The 18,927-nt window shown below is 40.6% G+C and overlaps 2 protein-coding genes across 16 annotated transcripts in view; one reads left to right on the top strand and one right to left on the bottom strand.

Annotated features, from left to right (window-relative positions):
- MAP3K4 (mitogen-activated protein kinase kinase kinase 4) overlaps positions 1 to 14,740 on the top strand; it is a 62,959-nt gene extending 48,219 nt beyond the window's left edge. For 7 of the 13 annotated variants that reach the window (XM_071430263.1, XM_071430282.1, XM_071430333.1 and 4 more), the window contains 7 exons: positions 853 to 1,044; positions 1,686 to 1,756; positions 3,878 to 3,994; positions 5,385 to 5,544; positions 12,117 to 12,239; positions 12,781 to 12,887; positions 13,094 to 14,185. In XM_071430263.1, coding sequence (XP_071286364.1) covers positions 853 to 1,044; positions 1,686 to 1,756; positions 3,878 to 3,994; positions 5,385 to 5,544; positions 12,117 to 12,239; positions 12,781 to 12,887; positions 13,094 to 13,387 — 1,064 coding nt within the window. In that variant the 3' untranslated portion in view covers positions 13,388 to 14,185. The other 6 variants (XM_071430310.1, XM_071430315.1, XM_071430353.1 and 3 more) reach the window with 2 other exon arrangements.
- Positions 14,741 to 15,860: 1,120 nt separating this feature from the next.
- The window catches only part of AGPAT4 (1-acylglycerol-3-phosphate O-acyltransferase 4), a 71,942-nt gene continuing 68,875 nt past the window's right edge, over positions 15,861 to 18,927 (bottom strand). For all 3 annotated transcript variants that reach the window (XM_071430397.1, XM_071430389.1, XM_071430379.1), the window contains one exon: positions 15,861 to 18,501. In XM_071430397.1, coding sequence (XP_071286498.1) covers positions 18,410 to 18,501 — 92 coding nt within the window. In that variant the 3' untranslated portion in view covers positions 15,861 to 18,409. The remainder of the gene's footprint in view (positions 18,502 to 18,927) is intronic.

The following is an 18,927-nucleotide window of genomic DNA, read 5'->3' on the forward strand; positions in this document are numbered from 1 at the left end:
AATTCTGATTTTGAAATCTTGAAGTCAGAACATAAGTACTGAATGAATTTCAGTTTTTCTAAACTAAAAAAGATAAACGAGGGAAAACTTGAAAATTTCTAGAAGATTGCTGTAATGGGAACTGGTTTTACTATCCACTCTGAATAAGGCAAAGATTTTGATTTAAATCTACAGTAAGGCATATTTAGTATAGAGGAACTAGTATTAACTGTGGGTAGGGGAGTAGAATATATAGTTTGGGAGTATCATCTCCATCCTCTGGAGACTGCCAGGAACAGATTAGGCTACTGGTGTCAGCAGTGACAGATGTATAATTTCTGTGCTTTGCTAGGAGGGGATGAACTAACACTACCCTGAGATCTCTTTGGTCTCACTCACTAGGGTGCTGTTTCATAATAAGACTTGAGAGCTGGAGTTTCTAATACATCTAAATCTTTGAAATAACAGATGCCATGGCTCTTTCAAGAAACCTCTCATATGTCTGAAGAACAAAACCTCACCTGTCCTTCTTTCCTTAGTGCTTTTATGACCCTAACATATTTCTGCTATCAGAGGTTAGTTACAGGTCAAATGCAAACAAGTGTGTTGCGTTTCATAAATGTGATTTCTTTGAATCGAGTAAGAGATGATTAGGAAAGTACAATTGTTCTCATTTTGCTTTAGTTTTGTATGTGATTCATAAGTGATAGTTTCATATGTGATTGTTAAAATGTCTTATTCTTTTCCTACATCTTAATTAGACTCACAAAATAGTGTTCTTTTAACTCTGGGTATTTCATGTGATATCAAAAGATAACAAAATATAACAGTGAATATTTCTCAATCAAGGAAATTGTTCATCACTCTTTTTAGACACTGCTTCCAAGCAAGCCCCGATGGAAGCTGTTCAAAAGTCTGTTCAGTTGTTTGAAGAAAGGAGGTACAGAGAGATGAGAAGGAAGAACATCATTGGCCAAGTTTGTGACACACCAAAATCTTATGATAATGTCATGCACGTAGGTTTGAGAAAAGTGACTTTCAAGTGGCAGAGAGGAAACAAAATTGGTATGTTCTTTATACTTCCATTTATCTAGCTAAAATACCAAACTTCATATTTTTGAAGGAAATCAAAGACTGTGTTTAAAAGTCTTCGGTATCTGCATAGGTATTGTCAGCTTTATTGAAATCAAAATGTTAAAATACAAAATACTGTTGTAGCTAGGATTTTCTTAATGTAGAAGGTCACTGACGTTTTCAATGGTCAACTAACAGGAAACAAAGAGAAGGACTTGGTTAGGACTATTACTTAGGTATGATCAGTGTTACCTGTGCTGTTTAAACCTATAAAATGTTCAAGTTCTACATTTGGAATAGCTAGAAATATAAATGGAAATTAGTTGGAACTCTGAGATTTAATTCACCAATCTTATTTTTTCCCCCATATGATCATATTTTATTCTCTGGTTTGGGATTTTGGGAGAAAATATTTGTTCTTGAGAGGTTTTCTTTCAGGTTAGCTGATTAATGTTTTTATTTTCATTCAGCTTGAATTCAGGGCTATGAGTGTGGTATTGTTACAGTTGAAATGTACTTGGAGTAGTAATTTAAAAGAAAGATGAAAAGCAGTGATTTTTCCTCTATGCAGTTGATGTACCTGTTGCTTGTTGAAGGCAATGTACTGAATTTTCCTTACCCTGACTTTGCAGGTGAAGGCCAGTACGGGAAGGTCTATACTTGTATCAGTGTTGACACTGGAGAGCTGATGGCTATGAAGGAAGTGAGTACTGTGAATACAAGAATCACTGCTACCCCTGTTTTTTTCCTAAACCAAATGTGGGTGATGTAGGAGGCATCAAGGTTTTCTGCACACTGCTGTTAGCTAACGGGGAAAGGATGGGAAGACAAATTGTTTCTTCATGTAGCCACAGCTGCTGTTAGCACTTTTTCCTCAAGTTGCTTTTCAGTTTATAACTTTCAATTTAAATGTATGTAAAATGGATAATTTTTTTTTTACTGATCTCATAGGATACTTTGTGAATTTAAATGAATCCTTAATATATATGAACTTACATTGAGAGATTTTAAATAATTTTGAAAGATTAGTGAAGACTGTGCACAAATTTATGTTTTACTTTGCACTGTTTCCTCTCATCTTTTATTACTTCTTTCTTCATTCCTTAGAGCAGAAGATAGGAAGTGTGACATCAGATGTTTTTCAGCTTCTCCCATAGTGTGAGCTAGGTTGAGTCACAAAACTGCTGACTAACTTGTGGGTACAGAAAATCTAGTTTTCAGGATAGGAGTAAGTAAAGCTGTGTAGGTGTAGATCTGTTTCCCCTACAACACCTTGTGGTTGTTTTTCTTTTAAATTATTGTTTCATTTTAATGCATTTTTACATCTTTAGACAACTGCAAACATTAAGGGTTCACAGCAGTTACTGTGGCAACCATCGGATGTTGCAGCACTTACATTTTATGAGCCAGTTCTTACACACACACACACACACACACACACACAATATGTATGTGACCTCCAAGGTGTAGAAAAGCAAGACTGGGCTTGTGCTTAACTTCTTCTACTCAGTCACTGACTAATACCAACACTTGAGATTTTGTTGCTGTTTTTTTTTCTCCTGATGAAATAACATTTTTCCTCCCCATCACCTTCACTCTGTTTCTGTAATTCAGAGTTGCTTTCTAGGTGCAGGTGCTGTTTACAGATCAGCATGTGTGTGCTCTTTAGCAGAAGCTGAAGTAAGCTCATAAATAGATCTTCTTTGAGAGATGTTTGTTTCACTAGGCTTGAATGAAAACTGTTTGCAACTTCCAAATAAAAGGCTCTTTTGGATTTCTTTAAGAATAATTTGGTGAAAGTTAGATTTTTTGATTTTTTTTAAACTGGTTAAGGGCACTGCATTCCCCTGCCCTTGCACCAATGACACTGTGGTTGTATTACCTCATCCACAGTGTCATTAAAATGACTTCAGATTATAGTGGACAAGCTTTACTACAAATACATAGTATTGCAACTATGCATTAGGGAATATGTAAAATACTTGAATATCATTTGTCACCTTTTTGTAATCTTCATGTATTTAATTATACCACTGCTTGAGTACAAACTGTACCCTGGAATTGTTACACAGAATGTAACAATCACAATCATGCCTTCAGTGCAATTATGTGCATTTATTTCTTTAGCAGTTGTCCTGCACTCAGTTAATGAAGCTTCTGTTTTCTAGCAATGTGGTAAAAGTAACATCTTCCATAACTTGCTATTCATCTTGCTTATCTTTGCATGGTTAGAAGCTTTAAATCAGTTTTTCAGAACACCTGATAATGTTTTTCCTCACTGAACAGTCCATCACAGCATAGAAGTATTGAAATCTTGTTTCATTCTTCAAAATCTTTGATGGTATTTATTTCATGCCACACCTTTTCCTTGCAGCTGCCTCGTTCTCATTGAATAAACCCCTCAAAGAGATCACTTAGACTCTGGTGATGAAGAACCTGGCAAAAAACCTTTGTTGAATGATAGCTCTCTCTGATGTTGCTTTCAGATTCTCTTGTATTGTGTCTGTCTACCACACTTAAGTTAGAAGGCAAGCACAGAAGAGATACATATGTGCACACGAGTGTATTGACACATTTAAGTAACATAATTTTGTAAGTTTCTAAGTCATCATAGTTGTAGGTAATTTTCCAGAGATAGCTTAGTGTGCTTTATTTGTTTCAGTTTGGAGGTGGAGAGGGGTAATTTGGGTCTTTTTGTGTGATATGGTATTTAACAACAACAACAAAAGCTTTTTGTTGTGTTTGATTTAGGATAGGTTGTTTGCTTTTTTTGTTACTTGTTAATTTGAAATAGCATCAAAACAATGACAAATCTTTCTTGCAGATAAGATTTCAACCTAATGATCACAAAACCATCAAAGAAACAGCTGATGAACTGAAGATTTTTGAAGGCATCAAACACCCTAATTTGGTTCGTTATTTTGGTGTGGAGCTCCACAGGGTAAGAAAACATAAATTATTGGGGTATTTTTTATAAGGCAGAGAGAAAATTTTAAGAAGCTTTGCATTATTGGAGGTTTTTACATGAGAACATTCTAGTTAATCTTGTCTGGTTATCTCTGTGAATAGCAGTGTCTTTTTTCCTCTGGATATTGAGGTCTCTGAAACATAGTTAGGAGAAACTTTTTGGAACTGGTACATAAACAGAGGAGGCTTAAAATAAGTGAATAGAATGAGTAATGCTGGAACTATTCTATGCTGCTACTCTGTTGAACTGGTCTAAAAGCAAGTTATATCATATATGGTATGGTAGCTCCTGTATGTAGATAAAGACTGACAGGCTAAAACTTGTCCCTTTTAGCAGCAAAGGTTGTACTTGTATCATGTTGATTCCTGGAAAAATCTTCTGCTGGCATTTAAATCTTGATTCCAGGCAAGTATTAGAATTTGGCTAGCATCTCTTCAAAAGGAAAAAGCAAGTTTTCATGCTTGACCAGCAGAACTAATGAAGTGTATTCTTCTATGGAGTTGGATTCCAGAGTTGTGTGCTGGGATACCCAACTTCTTACTACTCTCTGCTTTCCACATGCTCTTCCCACTTGTGAGTCTCAAGTCCTCATGTCTTGTTGGAAAGTGCTGCTTGGATTTGACTGGTTTGCTCAATATGGAAAAACTTGTTTTGGTGACCCATTGCTGGTTTAGAAGGGGACATAGGCTGCTTTCTGCAGTTCTCTATTTGAGACACAAATTTGGGTGTCTGTGCCACTGGGTCATTGGTTTCTTGGACTAGATTCTAAATGTCTTTGGTATCTTTGCCATCTTTTTATATTAATTCAGTCTGTTTGAAATCAGATGGGCTTGGAGACAGAGTGGAAGCAGAAGCCTAATTTTTTCCTTAAAGTGAGTTAGAGTTGACATGCTTGTTCAAGCCACAGCAAAGAACAAAAAACTTGCCCATTTCAAGCAGTCAACACATGATACTGCAGGAACTGAGACAGAGAGAAGGGATTAAAAAACAAGCCCAAAACATCATTTTGTGCCCTTTTTCGCTCTCTTCTCTAAATAAGAAAGAATCTCTATAAATTCCTGTGTAATACACCTGCAAGGCTTTCAAAGTGTCTGTCATTTGCTTGATGCCCAAGCACTGTATTTTTATACCACCAGATAGTATCAGTTATGTACAAATGATGCAGATAGGCATGTAGCAGAGAGTTTCTATAGCTGTGCAATAGAATATTAGATATTTCATAGTAAGTGATACTTTCATTAAGACATTACATGATACTTTATTTCATGAACAATGAAGGATGTAGGGAAAACTGTATCTTAATTCAGTGTTTAAAATATAAAAAAATTATACCAAATGAAATCTGGTTTGTTTCCCAAAACAGGAAGAAATGTACATCTTCATGGAGTACTGTGATGAGGGCACTCTGGAGGAGGTATCAAAACTGGGCCTTCAGGAGCATGTCATTAGGCTGTACTCAAAGCAGATCACCATTGCTATCAATGTGCTACATGAACATGGTATTGTTCATCGAGACATTAAAGGTAATGTTGACCAAAAAGGTAATGCTGTTGTTTCAGTGTGGTAGATGAGAGCAGGGGGAAGGATGGGGGCATGTATTTGCATATTTAGTGTGCATTATCTATACAGCCCTTATTTGTATAAAGCCTTCTATTAAGTTTTCAGTTTACAAGCCATTGGATAGTTTCATGCTTTTTCATTTACATGTAGATCGTAAAAAACATTCACAATTGTCATTTCAAACTCATAAATTTTGCCCATGATTTATATAGTTTTTTTAGAGGTTGTTAAGATTATTGGGGATTTATCTAAACTCAGTTATTAGTCCTTGCATTTTTAGCACTAATGTACTGAGTTATGTAATGCTGTATTCCTTCTTGTCTGTGCAAATAAATGGTGTTTTCTGGAGCTGACAGGCAGTGTACAGTGCTATAGTTGTGCATCAGAACTTTTCCTTGTGATTCCATTTTCCCAAAGAGTTTTGGAATTTCAGATGAATGGCTGATTAAACTTAGTAACAAAACTGTTGTTAAAAGAACTTAAGTGATTTTAGGGTATCCCTTTATCAAGTGGTTTTTTCCATACATTTATCTTCTCGTGCCTGGCTGTCAGCATTTGCGTACGTAATTAGCAGACTGAAACTGCAGTAACCAAAGGGGGGTTGGGCTTGGCATTTAAGATACCTAGTGTCAGTCCTCATTTCAGGTTCATTTTTCTTTTTCTGCGCCTTCCAACAACATCCTCCATGTCTGGTTATCTTGGTTTTGTTAGTCTGGCATATTTGGCTCACCGGTGGCAGGAAACTTAGCTGAAGGTAGGGGAAGCAATGCACACAATATGCCCTGTGAATGCTCATTTTGTGCCAAGGCAGTGCAACCCAACGATGCTGGGTTTCTATGTCCCTCTTGCTCACAGGGTTTTGAATCACCGCAGCAGTGTAGGAGGTTCCCAGTTGCTCTTGGTCCTTTGGCCTCGTGCTTCTCATTTGGGAAAAGAACTATCTACGATCCAGAGGCCTTCCACCCAGGTAGGCCACTCTTGAGTCAGTTTTGGCTTTTTTTTTCTAGAAAACACTTTCCCTCACTCCCATTCCCCAGCAATCTTACCTTTTCTGGTTCTCCTTCCTTACCAAAGGTTTCTCTCCAGTTGTGGATTTCCCTTTGTGCTTTTCACAGTTCCCTCCTTGCCCTTTTCTTGATCATTCCTTGTCCAGGTTCTGCTTAGCTGGATTATGCTCTCCTGGAAGCTCGTTGTGATCAAAATCCAAAGCTGGCTGACAGGGATTTCTTTTGGGCTGCTCAATGTCATTGCTGATATCTGGATATGTTTCCAAATAGGTCTTCTGCTCTTCATGGAAACGCATGGAGTGAGAAAAGCTGCTTAACAGAGCTGTAATGTTGTGTTACCTGAGAGCATTTATGTTGCAGCAGGTTCCTTATGCCAAATGTTGGAGTGTTTCTTGAGAGTAACAGAGGGTCATTGAAGGCACATCTGTGTATAGACCTTCCTGAAGCTCCATGGCAGAATATAAAGACAGACCACAGAGGGTATTTTTATAAAGGTTACTTGATGCATTGGAAGTCTTTTGCTCATTGACTTCCTTTATGCTGACATTGCCCTGACATCCCCAAGTTTTCAGGCTAACAGCAGTAAAGAACACTAATTCTAATTTTTTCTCTTGGGTAGACTAGTACTCTTATTTTTCTGATAGGGAAGAGTGACATTCAGACTGTTAAAACTACTTTCCTATGAAAATCTCGCTGTCAGATCCCTCTAGATCTCTCATGGCCAGGTTTGTTTAACATCACTGTCAGTCTATTTCTTTTAGCAGCAGATAAGCAATTCTTATAATGATTGTTTATCTGTATCCTGCAAGACAGCCGTACTTGGTTTCTGCAAGTACCTTATGCTCAGAAATAGACTTTTGGTTAGGAGTGTCCCTTTGTGCCACTTTGTCTCTCAGATGCTATTATGGCATCCAGCTCTATATGGGTAAAAGATAAAGCAAGATAGAGCTGCCAAAAACATTTTTCAGCCTGTGCTGGTGAGGGCAGATGGAGGGTTGTGTCAGCTGGGTATTGCATTTAGCTGCTTTTTGCTTAGTCTGCATCATTGTGAAAAGCAGGTGGTGCTGGTCTGTAGCAGGTGATAGTCTCTTGTGATACTCTTTTAATCTCTATTCTGGATATTGAATTTTAATTCCTGTGGCTAAGCCCAGTTTTCTTGGTTATAATTATTTCACTTTTTGTAAGGAAGCTGCTCTGGTCAGTGATGCAGGATGATAGAATGTTTAATGCTGGAGGGAACCTGTGGACATCTCTGAGCCCTCTGTCCTAAACAGGGCCAGCCTTAGTATCAGATCCAATGTCAGATCAGATCAGATCAGATTGCTCAGGACATTGTTGAGGTGAGATACATGTGTATCTCCAGGGATGGAGATGCCCTGTTCCAATGACTGACCTATCCCTACTGTGAAAAGCTTTTCCTGATAGCTCCCTGGAATCTGCAGAGGTTGCTGTTGTGTCCATTGCTGCATGACCATTTCACAGTGTGCCTTTGAGGGAAAAGTCTTGTCTTGCTATCCTCCCATTACACAGCTGAAACCAGCAGTAAATCCCCTGCAGACACTCCCCTGAGCATCCCTTCTTCAAGCAGAGCAAACTCATCTCACAGCCTTTCCTGGTACATTGGGTGCACCAGCCCTCTGAACATCTTGATGCCACTGTCCTGGGTTTGCTCCCTGTGTGTCATTATCTCTCTTGTGCTGGAGAGCCTAAAAACAAGACACAGCACTCAAGGTGTGATCTCAGAAGTGCAGAATTGAGAGGAATAATGAGGCCATGCCTGGTGGATTCTCTTCAGGAGAGAAGGGCATGTTCTTGAAGACTCCTTGGATGAATACAGAAAATAAAAGGATTGTATCTGCAACTTTACTAAATCAGAAACCTCGAAAGAGATGCTCAATACAAAAAAGTCTTCATCCAACTGCTACTGTGGTATTGTCTTCTTGTAACATTGATGTTAGCTCAAAACCTTGTGAAGCTCAAAACTTCTGTTATCCTGTCTTCCTGATGAGCACAAAGGAAGGAATGTCATTCACCAAGAGCTGGAAACCTGCAACAGGAGACTGTGAGCATGTGTCATGCTCTCTAAGAGACTGAGAAGAAGAGCATGCGGAAGCTGAATTTCTCATCCAAGGGTAGCGTTTGGCCTGCGTGTTTCTTGAATGAAGTTGGCTGCTGCACTGCTTAAGCACTGGCTGTGGAATGTCTGAGCTGCCTCTTTTTCTGGAATTACAGCACAGCCTTTACTGGGGCTTTTTGTACTGCTCCATGGACTCACTTGATTTCCACCAAAACTTTTGGACTATCATGTTAGTGCAGTTTTCACTGTTCTTACTATGGGGCTGATTTGGCAGAGGTACAGGGCATGAAACTTGAGTTTAAATGCTTTAGGTTTTGGCTGCTGTAGCAGGAGTGTGGCTTTTGACACTGTTTCTTCTCAGTGTGCCCAGGAGGAGCTGTGCTGTAACAGCAGGAGGGCTGTGCACAACTGGGCATCCTTCTGCCTCTGCCAAGTGTATCCAGTGGTGGTGCTTCAGACAGTGCATGTGTAAGGGGAGAGAAGGAATGGATGGAGGTGGTCTCTTTCTGCCATTTCACTCATGGGCTTTGGTTTTATTTTGCCTATTAACCATGTGGATGTGCAGGAGTTCCGTTCCATTCCCAGTAGTGTTAACTGCCAAGGGTAAAAAAGCATCGGGCGTCTCCGAAGTGCTGACCTCTTGTCTGCTCTTCTTACACGGGTCCTGCTGCATCTGTGCAGGTTTCATTTGCTGCTTTTAAAGACTCCTCCTACAGTCTGGCCTTGGTTTCTGAACAAGCAGTTTACAAAACAGGCTCCAGTGATACCACATCAGTGGAAGCTGACAGAAAGTGTCTGCAACATGAGTCTTCAAGTGCTGTCTCTGGCTTCCTGCTGAAACTTTGGTTCAGCGCTTTATTCCATTTGACAATTCCAAGGGCTTTCAGGAAAAGGGCTCACAGAAGCTTTCATGGCAATACTTAGGCTAAATTGTCATTAGTTTTTATTAAAAGGTATAAAGCCTAGTTTGTAAGGCCTTGGAAGAAGGTTTTGAACTGTATTAAACTAAAATATTCCAGTAGCCTAAATTCAGCACCGCTAGGCTCCATCCACAGTAGTAGTTGGAAACTTCTGTGAAATTCTCATGTTGCTTTCTTGAGGAATGGAGACACAGGTTTCCAACAATCCTTGGAAAAGTGTTTGCTAATGAGGACTGTTTTTCCTAAGCTCTTTTTTTAGGCTAAGTGCACCTACTTTCTATCTGACAAGCAACTGCTTGAAAACATTGGAAAAGCAGTTGACAGTTTGAAGGAAGAAGCTGTTGCTCTCCTAATGCATTGCCCATACTTAGTGTCCCATTAAGCAGCTTTCTTGTACTGCTTTGTGTCTTTCTGGATCTTTCATTCAAGGAGCTGAGGAATGGTCTACCCAACTCCATTACACACACCTGTGATTGCAGGGTGACATAGATCCCACTGATGCCTAACTGCAGCACCTAGTGAAAGAATTCTGGAGGATGTGCAAGCATCTGACTGCCAGAAGTGGAAAACCATTGCACAAAATGCAGAGACGAGTTGTATTCCCTGAACATTAATTCTTTCAGGACTTGTAACTAAAGGTTGGAATTTACTTCTGTTAATGATTTTGCTCCCCCATCAATTGCAGTTCTATGTAACACCTCTTGGACTAAATAGTTATCAACTATTGTCAGAGTAGCCAGAGTCCTTTGAGAAACGGGCAGGGTTTTGGCATCATTGACCTGCACTGCCTTTTTTGACTTGAGCTTTTTGAGGATTCTTTGTATTCTTTATGAATATCTTGGGGATGCTCGACCAAGTGAATGGGAAAAGGCTATTAACTAAGACTAACACAAAAGGAGGAGCAGCCCAGGATTTCTGTACTGCTCAAGGTGGAACAAAAGTGAGAAACTTTGGAAGGTTCTATTGAGATGAGCCATTTTTGAATGAAACTTTTGCATGACATGGGAAGATGCTATGTGTAGTGAAATCCCCACTGTCTGCCTACTCCTGGAGTAGGTCAGCAGTTTGTTTTGTGCATACTATTCATCCTTCCTCAAGAAAGACCACAGCTGAAGCTCCATTTCTGCCAGGTGATACTTGCAACCTACTTGTGCTTTCATTGTGATACTTGCAGAGTCCAGAATGTGGCCTGATAGAAGGAGCTCCTTCTGCTCTACCTGTTTTCTGTGGTTGTCAAAATTAATATTTTGGCAGGATGTTGAATGAAAGAAAACCACAGATTGTCAAAACCACTTGGTTTATTTTGTGTTCTGTCAAGCAACTGACTTGAAGCCACTTGCAGATTCCCCTTGGAGATTTTTAACGATGCTAGGGAAGTTTGTTCTAGTGTAAGCTGCCAGTATAGCAAATTATTTTAATGGTAGTCCTCCTCCAGAAATTGCTCTGGAAGTAAAGTGCAACAGGAGTAGGCACTTGGTAGTGTAAGTAATAAAATACTCTAAACTCTGTTTTGCAAGTCATCTGTGACCATAGTGTCATTAAGGTTGGAAAAGACCTCCAAAATTGGGTCCAACCTTGGACAAGCCACCACTATGTCAGCAACTAAACAGTGGCACTGAGTGCCATGCCCAGGTGTATCTTGAACGCTTCCAGGAATGGTGACTCCACCGCCTCCCTGGACAGCCTGTCCCAATGCCTGACCACTCTTTCAGGGAGGAAATTCTTCCTTTAGCCAATCTAAACCTCCCCTGGTGCAGCTTGAGGCCATTTCCTCTCATCCTGTCCCTGGTTGCCTGGTAGAAGAGGCAGACCCCACCTGGCTGCACCCTCCTTTCAGGCGGTTGTTGAGAGCCACAAGGTCACCCTGAGCCTGCTCTAATCCAGGCTAAACACCCCCAGCTCCCTCAGCCTCTCCTCACAGGACTTGTGCTCCAAACCCTTCACCTGCTCTGTTGCCCTTCTCTGGACATGCTCCAGCACCTCAATGTCCTTCTTGTAGTGAGGGGCCCAGAGCTGGACACAGAACTTGAGGTGCAGCCTCACCAGAGCTGAGTACAGGGGGATGATCCCTTCCCTCGTCCTGCTGGCCACACTATTTTTATTGTCAAGTATGATATCATCTGTCTTGACTCAGAAGAACTGAAGAGATACTGGTGGGAGGGACACAGCAATGGCCTCTGCCAGGAAGCAGCTTCTTCTGAGTTTAGTGCTCACAAGGAGAAGCGCTGGAATTCCTGAAGGAGTCGTTTCTTGTAACGAGCTTGTATGGAAAGCTGTTTAATTTGCCTGCCATACTGCTGGTTTTGTTTTTTTTTTTTTGTTTGAACACTTGTCAACTTCCAGTACACCTCATGTTTAGCACAAACCCACCAGAACATCTTTAATGCTGTCATATTCCACACTTAATTCACAGGTAAAGATCTAAATGTGAATTCAGCTATTATCCATTGCAACTTCCAAGGCTATATTGAGAAGCCCTCAATTCAGCTCTGGTTTAAACAAGTGTGTCCATGTTTCCTTATGTTTCTTAGGAGCCAACATCTTTCTTACCTCATCTGGACTGATTAAACTAGGAGACTTTGGCTGCTCAGTGAAGCTGAAGAACAATACCCAGACAATGCCTGGAGAAGTGAACAGTACCTTGGGGACTGCAGGTGAGGAAGCTTGTGCTAGGCAGGTACTTGTCTAGTTACCATAAAGGAAGATACCTCTGCCAGAAGTCTGGAGTAAAACCATGTGTTTCAGGGAAACTTGATTTTACCTTAGCTAGTTTTGTGCTTTACATCCAGAAGCCAAAACAATAAGTGAATGATATAATGTGAGAGTTAAAATCGTGTTTGTCTGTAACTATAGAGATGCTGGAGCATGTCTTTTCTGGGGTTGTATTTTTCTCTGCAGCCTTACTGAAACTCTACTCTTCACTGAACAGTTGCTTAATAGATTTTCAGAAAATGGCAGTCACTGAAAGCATGTACTCTAACAGCATTTTCAATATCACTTTTCAAACTGAAAGACATTTGTGCTGAAAATATGTCAAAGAACAAGAAACCAGCAAATGGCAAAACTTAGCAAGAAAACCTGAGTAGTAATTCATTGGGTATTTAAAAAGCATTTAGTTTACCCAGTCAGTCACTTGATGTATATACTGCTCCTTCTGCTGTATGAACTGATGGCATCATATGTGTTGTTTCAAAGCATACATGGCTCCAGAAGTTATCACGAGAGCGAAAGGAGAAGGGCATGGACGTGCAGCAGACATCTGGAGCCTGGGCTGTGTTGTCATAGAGATGGTCACGGGCAAGGTAGGGATGTTTTATGTACTGGTGAAAAGCAAACTGTTCTCAGCAGTTTTTCTGCAGATTCTGGTTCCACTCTCAGCAGTTTGTCACACTCATGTCTGCAAGAAATGGGATGGTTTTGCATTTTCTTGAGCACAGAAATACATGCTCTAGTGGGTAACAAGTTACTCACTAACACTTGCACTTAGCAATGCTATCACCTGTTGCAGAGGCCTTGGCATGAATATGAGCACAACTTCCAGATCATGTATAAAGTGGGGATGGGTCATAAACCTCCTATTCCTGACAAAGTGAGCCCAGAAGGGAAAGACTTCCTTTGCCACTGCCTGGAGAGTGACCCAAAGATGAGGTGGACGGCCAGCCAGCTTCTTGATCATCCTTTTGTCAAGGTTTGTCTGATGACTTTGGCTACAAAAACTGCAGATGGGAATGGGGAACAGCTTTTAGTCAGCTTTGTTCTCAGTGATGCCACAGAGGTTGGTACCATGGTGAGGGGCTGCTAGCAAATTGATGCTGTCCAGGAAAAATAGATTGGCAACTTTTCAGAAGCACATGTGTTGTGTTCAGCAAGCACGTGACTATAGGACACGGTGTGCACCATGCAATAAACTTTCACTGCTGTTTTGAAATGCATTATCTTTATGTTAAAAACACAAGTCAGACTCCAACTCAGTGGTAGCTAATTGGATCTGAAGGGCTTTGCACCAAGTAAGGACTTTCACCAAGTACAAATGCACAGCTTTTTAGATATAAGGGCCCCTCCATAAAAAGTGAAACCACACACAAGAAGTCTCCCGTTCTTCTGTGCAAAGAACTGATTTTCTTTTAAGTTCATACTTGAATGTTTTATCTGGCAGCTGCTGTAACAGTCTGCAGTTCTTGCATGAACTATGGTGTGATGTTTTCCTTAACAACAGGCATATATTCACAGCTACAAATTGAGCTGTATTAGTAACTTCTTCTTTGAAGAAGGAGGATCACAGTAGGTTATTAAATTGTCTCATTTTCCAGCATAAGGTTGATCACTTTGGTGTTCTGATTCAGTAGCAGTGTGTTTGGCATCATCACCCATCCCTCATCAGTGCAGGTGTAGCAGATCCCATCCATCAGAGGGGGACACTGCTTTAGGATGCATGGTAACAGTGGGAATGTCAGTACTCCCATACAAACACTTGTAATGCATTACTGTGGAACAAGGGAGAGGAAAAAAAAGTTCAAGGTGAAGGTGCTAAAGAAATGGATCCATGATCATCTTGCTGCAGGAGGGAGATGGCTGAGATGGCTGAAGTAATTGCCTTTTGCTTTCTTCACAGGTTTGCACAGACGAAGAATGAAGTTCCTCAATCTCTGGCCTTTTCTATTCTGACAAGATTTGAATCACTACTGTATGTAATATTTACATAAAGACTGTGCTGAGAAACAGTCTGAAAGTTGACCTTAACGAAGACTGCACAAGTGACAGTGTCACTTCCTCTGCTGCTCCTGTACATTTACCTGGCACATGTTGCTCACGTGACGTGTCCGCAAGTTGGAAGAAGCTGCATGTTTCAGTGAAAGTGCCATTACTACTGTATATGGACCAGACCCTTTTTGTTCCTTCTCCTGTTTCTCATTTGACTGAGAACTTGTATTGTTAATATGTAGTATTTTTGAACTCTCTAGGTTCAGAAAAATGCTGTAGTGTTACCAGGCGTTATGGACCTTGTTTTTTAATCTGTTTGAGTGCACTGACTGTGAACTTTTACTGGGGTTTTTGTTATTTGTTTTTGGCAAGCTTCGGATTTGTTATGCACAAGGCTGATTAATGAAATTTAAAAAAAAAAAAGGTTTTTCTCAATAAATGGTTTATTTTAGGAGATGTTGGTGAAGGGTTTTTCTTCCAAGTCCCATTTTATTTTTGCAACAAGGTGATAAGACTGCTAAGCTGCCCTAACTGGAATAAGCTGCTCTTGTATTGCAATAGTCAGTGTTTCTCAAGTTTCAAGATGAGTACTGTGAGATATTTCTTACACAAGAGGGAAGAGAAGTAAAGTTCCCCCTTTCATCACCTTCTGAGAAAAGAAGGGTGATGGGTAATTCCTGACACTGCCTTTTATCTAAGGGATACCTTCCTTCTTGGATGTCTGCACTGTGAACAGGGAGTGCCCTGCATGACATTTTTGTCTTCTAGAAGAGAACTGTACAAGGTGATTCTCGTGTTCTGTTTGGCAAAACCAAGAACCTACTGTTACCTTTTGAAAACTGACTTCTGATCCTGGGCTTTAATTTCCCTACCACACCTCAGTTGTCATCGGCCTCAGAAAAGGAGGGACTAGAAGTGGTTAGCAATTGGAAGAAATAACCTGCAATGCATGATCTAGTTGATTTTTTGTTTTTACTGGCTATTACAAACAGGTGACTTAAAACTGTTACTTGTAAACATTAGTGCAAGTTTACATATTTCTGTTACAGCTTCAGACTTAAAACAGGTAATTTAAAACTGGCTTTTAATATTTAGTTTTATATTCTAGTGTCTTGTCTCATTTTAAGCCACAACTTCTTGATTAGTCACAGGTGTAGGGTGAGTTGTCAAGGAGGTTCCACAGAATCTGACATTTCTACCTAGAAAGTATGAACCTTGCTGTGTGTGTCACCTGTGCAGGTATCTATGCTCTCAAAAAATATAATGCTAAATTTAAACAAAGACTTCCCCTTCTTTTCAGTGCTCTATTTTCAGCTGTGTGATAGGAGGTATGTTGTCATCCTCAGTAAAGGGCTATGAGAGTACCTGAGGTAGTAGTGTCCCCCCAGCTTGCTGTGTGCTTCACTTTGCAGTGTAACAGAAGTAGCTGAGTGAGTTGTGTCCTCGCTTGCCTTGTTTCAGGTGCCCTTGAACACAAACAGAACAAACAGTGGACAGCTTTTAGTGTGACACTAAGATGACAAACTCTTACCAGTTTGTTCTTGCCAACCAAAAGAAAACTCATTCACTGCATATTAGCTTTTTATACTTTTATTTTTGTATAAACAAACATTAAGACTAATTTTGTTAAGGCAGTTGTAGAACATACAGTTGCTTGTGGGGATGAGGGGCAAACACTGCTTCCTAACAACCTATAGCATTCTTTTAATACAGTGAACTGGAGAAGTTTAACTTTGGCAAGGACCATTAAGCTTTCTCTGTCTGTCAGTGAGTGCTGGAAGGGCCTCAGTGGTGTGCCAGGACTTGCACAAGTGCTTAGGAGGATGGATCAAGAGTGGCATGTTTGGCCCTCAGCCTGTTCTAAGGGTTGGTCCCAGGGAGAGGGGTATTAAATCATCTCATCACTCTTTCAGAAGTATTCACTTGTTTGATGCTTTCCTCTGGGAGAAGGGCACTACACGCAGTTGGAGGGGAAAGGGCTAAGATCATTCAAGGAATGCCAGATGTCTTCCTTACTGCATGTTAAATCTGTGGCTCTCAGGAAGGCAGAACAGCCTCTGTCACTCCAGGAATATGTATTTGCTGCTCAGAACTGCTCACCTACCACCCTGAGAAAAGACCATTGAGCCTGCCAGGTAATGTTTACAGTAAAATGCTACCCTGGAGACACCTTTCCTTTCTCCCCTCCCACCCATTTTCCAGCTCTTGTGTACAGTGGATTCAGGTCTGGCTTGTTAATGCTACTACAGGATGCAATACTCAGTTTTTTACTGTTAAGAGTGTTACAGCAAATAGAGAGCAGGGCATGTGCTTTATTAAACAGCATTGTAAACATTACAGTATTTTCTACTCTTGGGCTCTAAAAACATCTGAGCCCATGTTTCTGTTCATGACATTGAACAACCTGTTCCTGAAAGCTTCAGAACATAAAGACTGCATGTGTACACAAGATATGTGAGGCAAAAAGCTTCCCAAAGCAGTCTCTCACACTGCCTATGCCTTTCTTCATGTTGTAAATGTTACTGCCTCCACTATCCCTAAACTTCACTTAATGCTCCAGGCTAAAAGCACTGGTTCTGCATATTAAAAAGGTGAGTTTCTAGATTATCTGATGTACTGAATAGCAAATACATATTTCATGGAATAATTAGTATTGTTGTATTAGCCTGTTTCTTCTGGCTTCAGTTTTATTATATGAAAAGAGCCATGTTTTTATACCACCTGCTAGAGTAAGACTACTCACTTTCTTCACTAAAGACTGTCTGGTTTAGCTCTATGCTGAGTGAATATGGACTGTCCTTGAAAGTGTCAATCACAACCTCCACAGCTCAGTGTCAAGATCTGTAGACTTTAAAAGATTGGGATTTTTTTTCCAATCATATTTGCTGTTAGTTAATGTCCCCTCCTTTCCTTTTTTTTTCCTGCTTTAAATAAGTTATTTCTAGTGACCTGCAGACCCTTAACTCTAGAAGTTTAAAAACAGGAGGCAGTCCTGAATCAGTACCAGGAATGTCAGAGCAACCCCCCTTTCCTCAGAGCCTGGTTCTAGTTTTATTTAATTCAAAAAGGTGTCAAATCAAGACAGACATTAAAAAAAAAAATCAGCCATACCCACTGTCCTAGGTCTCTCTCCTAGTTCCCCCTCCTCCCCAGAAGAAAATAATTTACTATTACTTCAGGCTGACTGTTATGAGGCACCAAGTAAACTAATTTATCAGAAAAGACAGACAAGCAGGTTAATTAGGATCACAACAGTATGGATATGGGGCATACTTTGTAATGCACACTTTGCATTATTTCACTACACCATGCCCAGTTATTTTGTTTCCAAAATTGTTAAGATGGCCTGGAATTTTAAGTAGCATTTAAAGCCAAAAGGAATTTTACTACTTCAAGTTTTCCAAACTAAAAATGACATTTACTCTGAAGAATTAGAGGTTTCAGCTATCCCTGGGATGTATGGCCTGGGGAAAAAGAGGGCAGTGGGTAACTGAGCTCTGCTCAGGCCACAAAGCCAAATTCTGATCCAGGTTCTGCTACTGCCAGGCTCTGCTGTCTGGATGTCCAGGCAGGGTCTGAAGCTCTGAAGGGCCCATGTAGTGCACACTGTGGGAACAGGTTCTGGATGTACAAAACTGCTGTAGTTCTGCCAGCTCAGCAGAGCTGCTTCAGTCCAATACTGCTATAACCAAGCACAGCATCCCGCTGTGCTGTGTTTAAACACTGACAGATTATGGTTGTTAAACTGTGTGAGCTACACAACTATCAAGTTTAATCATCTTGTAACAATCTTCTGACATTAAAGCTTGCACCTCTGCTTAGTTTCCAGGTAGAGTCTCTTCATACAACCACACTGGAATTTTTTTCCTTCAAAACTTAAGACACTTCATAGGAAAACAAACCAACCACATATGTGCAAACCTGTTGTTGAGAGTATACGAAGGCGTGCATCCTTAGAGCGTGTCATCCAGCCCAAACCCCAGAGAAAAACAACAGGAGCACAAATTCAGATATGCACGGCAATTACTCATCCTCAGATCTCACTTGAAGGACCGTGATATGCACTTAAGAGTTTTCAGCAGTTGCATTTGTTCCCTTTGGATTGAAGCAGTCTCTGAAGGTGCTACTTTTGTTTCTGCTTGCTGTCATTGTTGCCATAGGTGGAGCCCTTGTTAATCTCCGTAACCCCGATCATCCATCTGACACCAACAGAAGCTGCAAAACAAACACGGTTAAAGCTGCTTGAGGCACGGCCTGGACATCTGTACTGGTGGAGCAGCATGAAAGAGACCTGGGATGAAAGAGGCATTTGATGCTCCCACATCTCCACATCAACTTATTTGCCTATGGCATCTCATGAAGGAAGAGCCTCAGGCTGGACACATCCCCTCCCATCAGCAGGGAAGAGGCTACAAGGAACAGGATGGGTGTGAGAGGCACAGGCATGCACAGCCCTGCGTGCCAGGGGAAGGGAATTCTGCTGGCTTTCAACAGCCCCGTGTCTGAAAGAGCACAAACAAGCGCAAGGGAACTGCAGATCTTCATAAATAAAAAAAATGTAAGCTGTGGCATTTGTTAATGGTAGCTCATGAAAAAGTTCATTACAAGAAATGAGATTAATTTAAAAGACTTTTATAGATG

This window comes from Agelaius tricolor, unplaced genomic scaffold, assembly GCF_023055355.1.
Source record: "Agelaius tricolor isolate 1412-34295 unplaced genomic scaffold, bAgeTri1.0.p SCAF_1, whole genome shotgun sequence".
NCBI lineage: Eukaryota > Metazoa > Chordata > Aves > Passeriformes > Icteridae > Agelaius > Agelaius tricolor.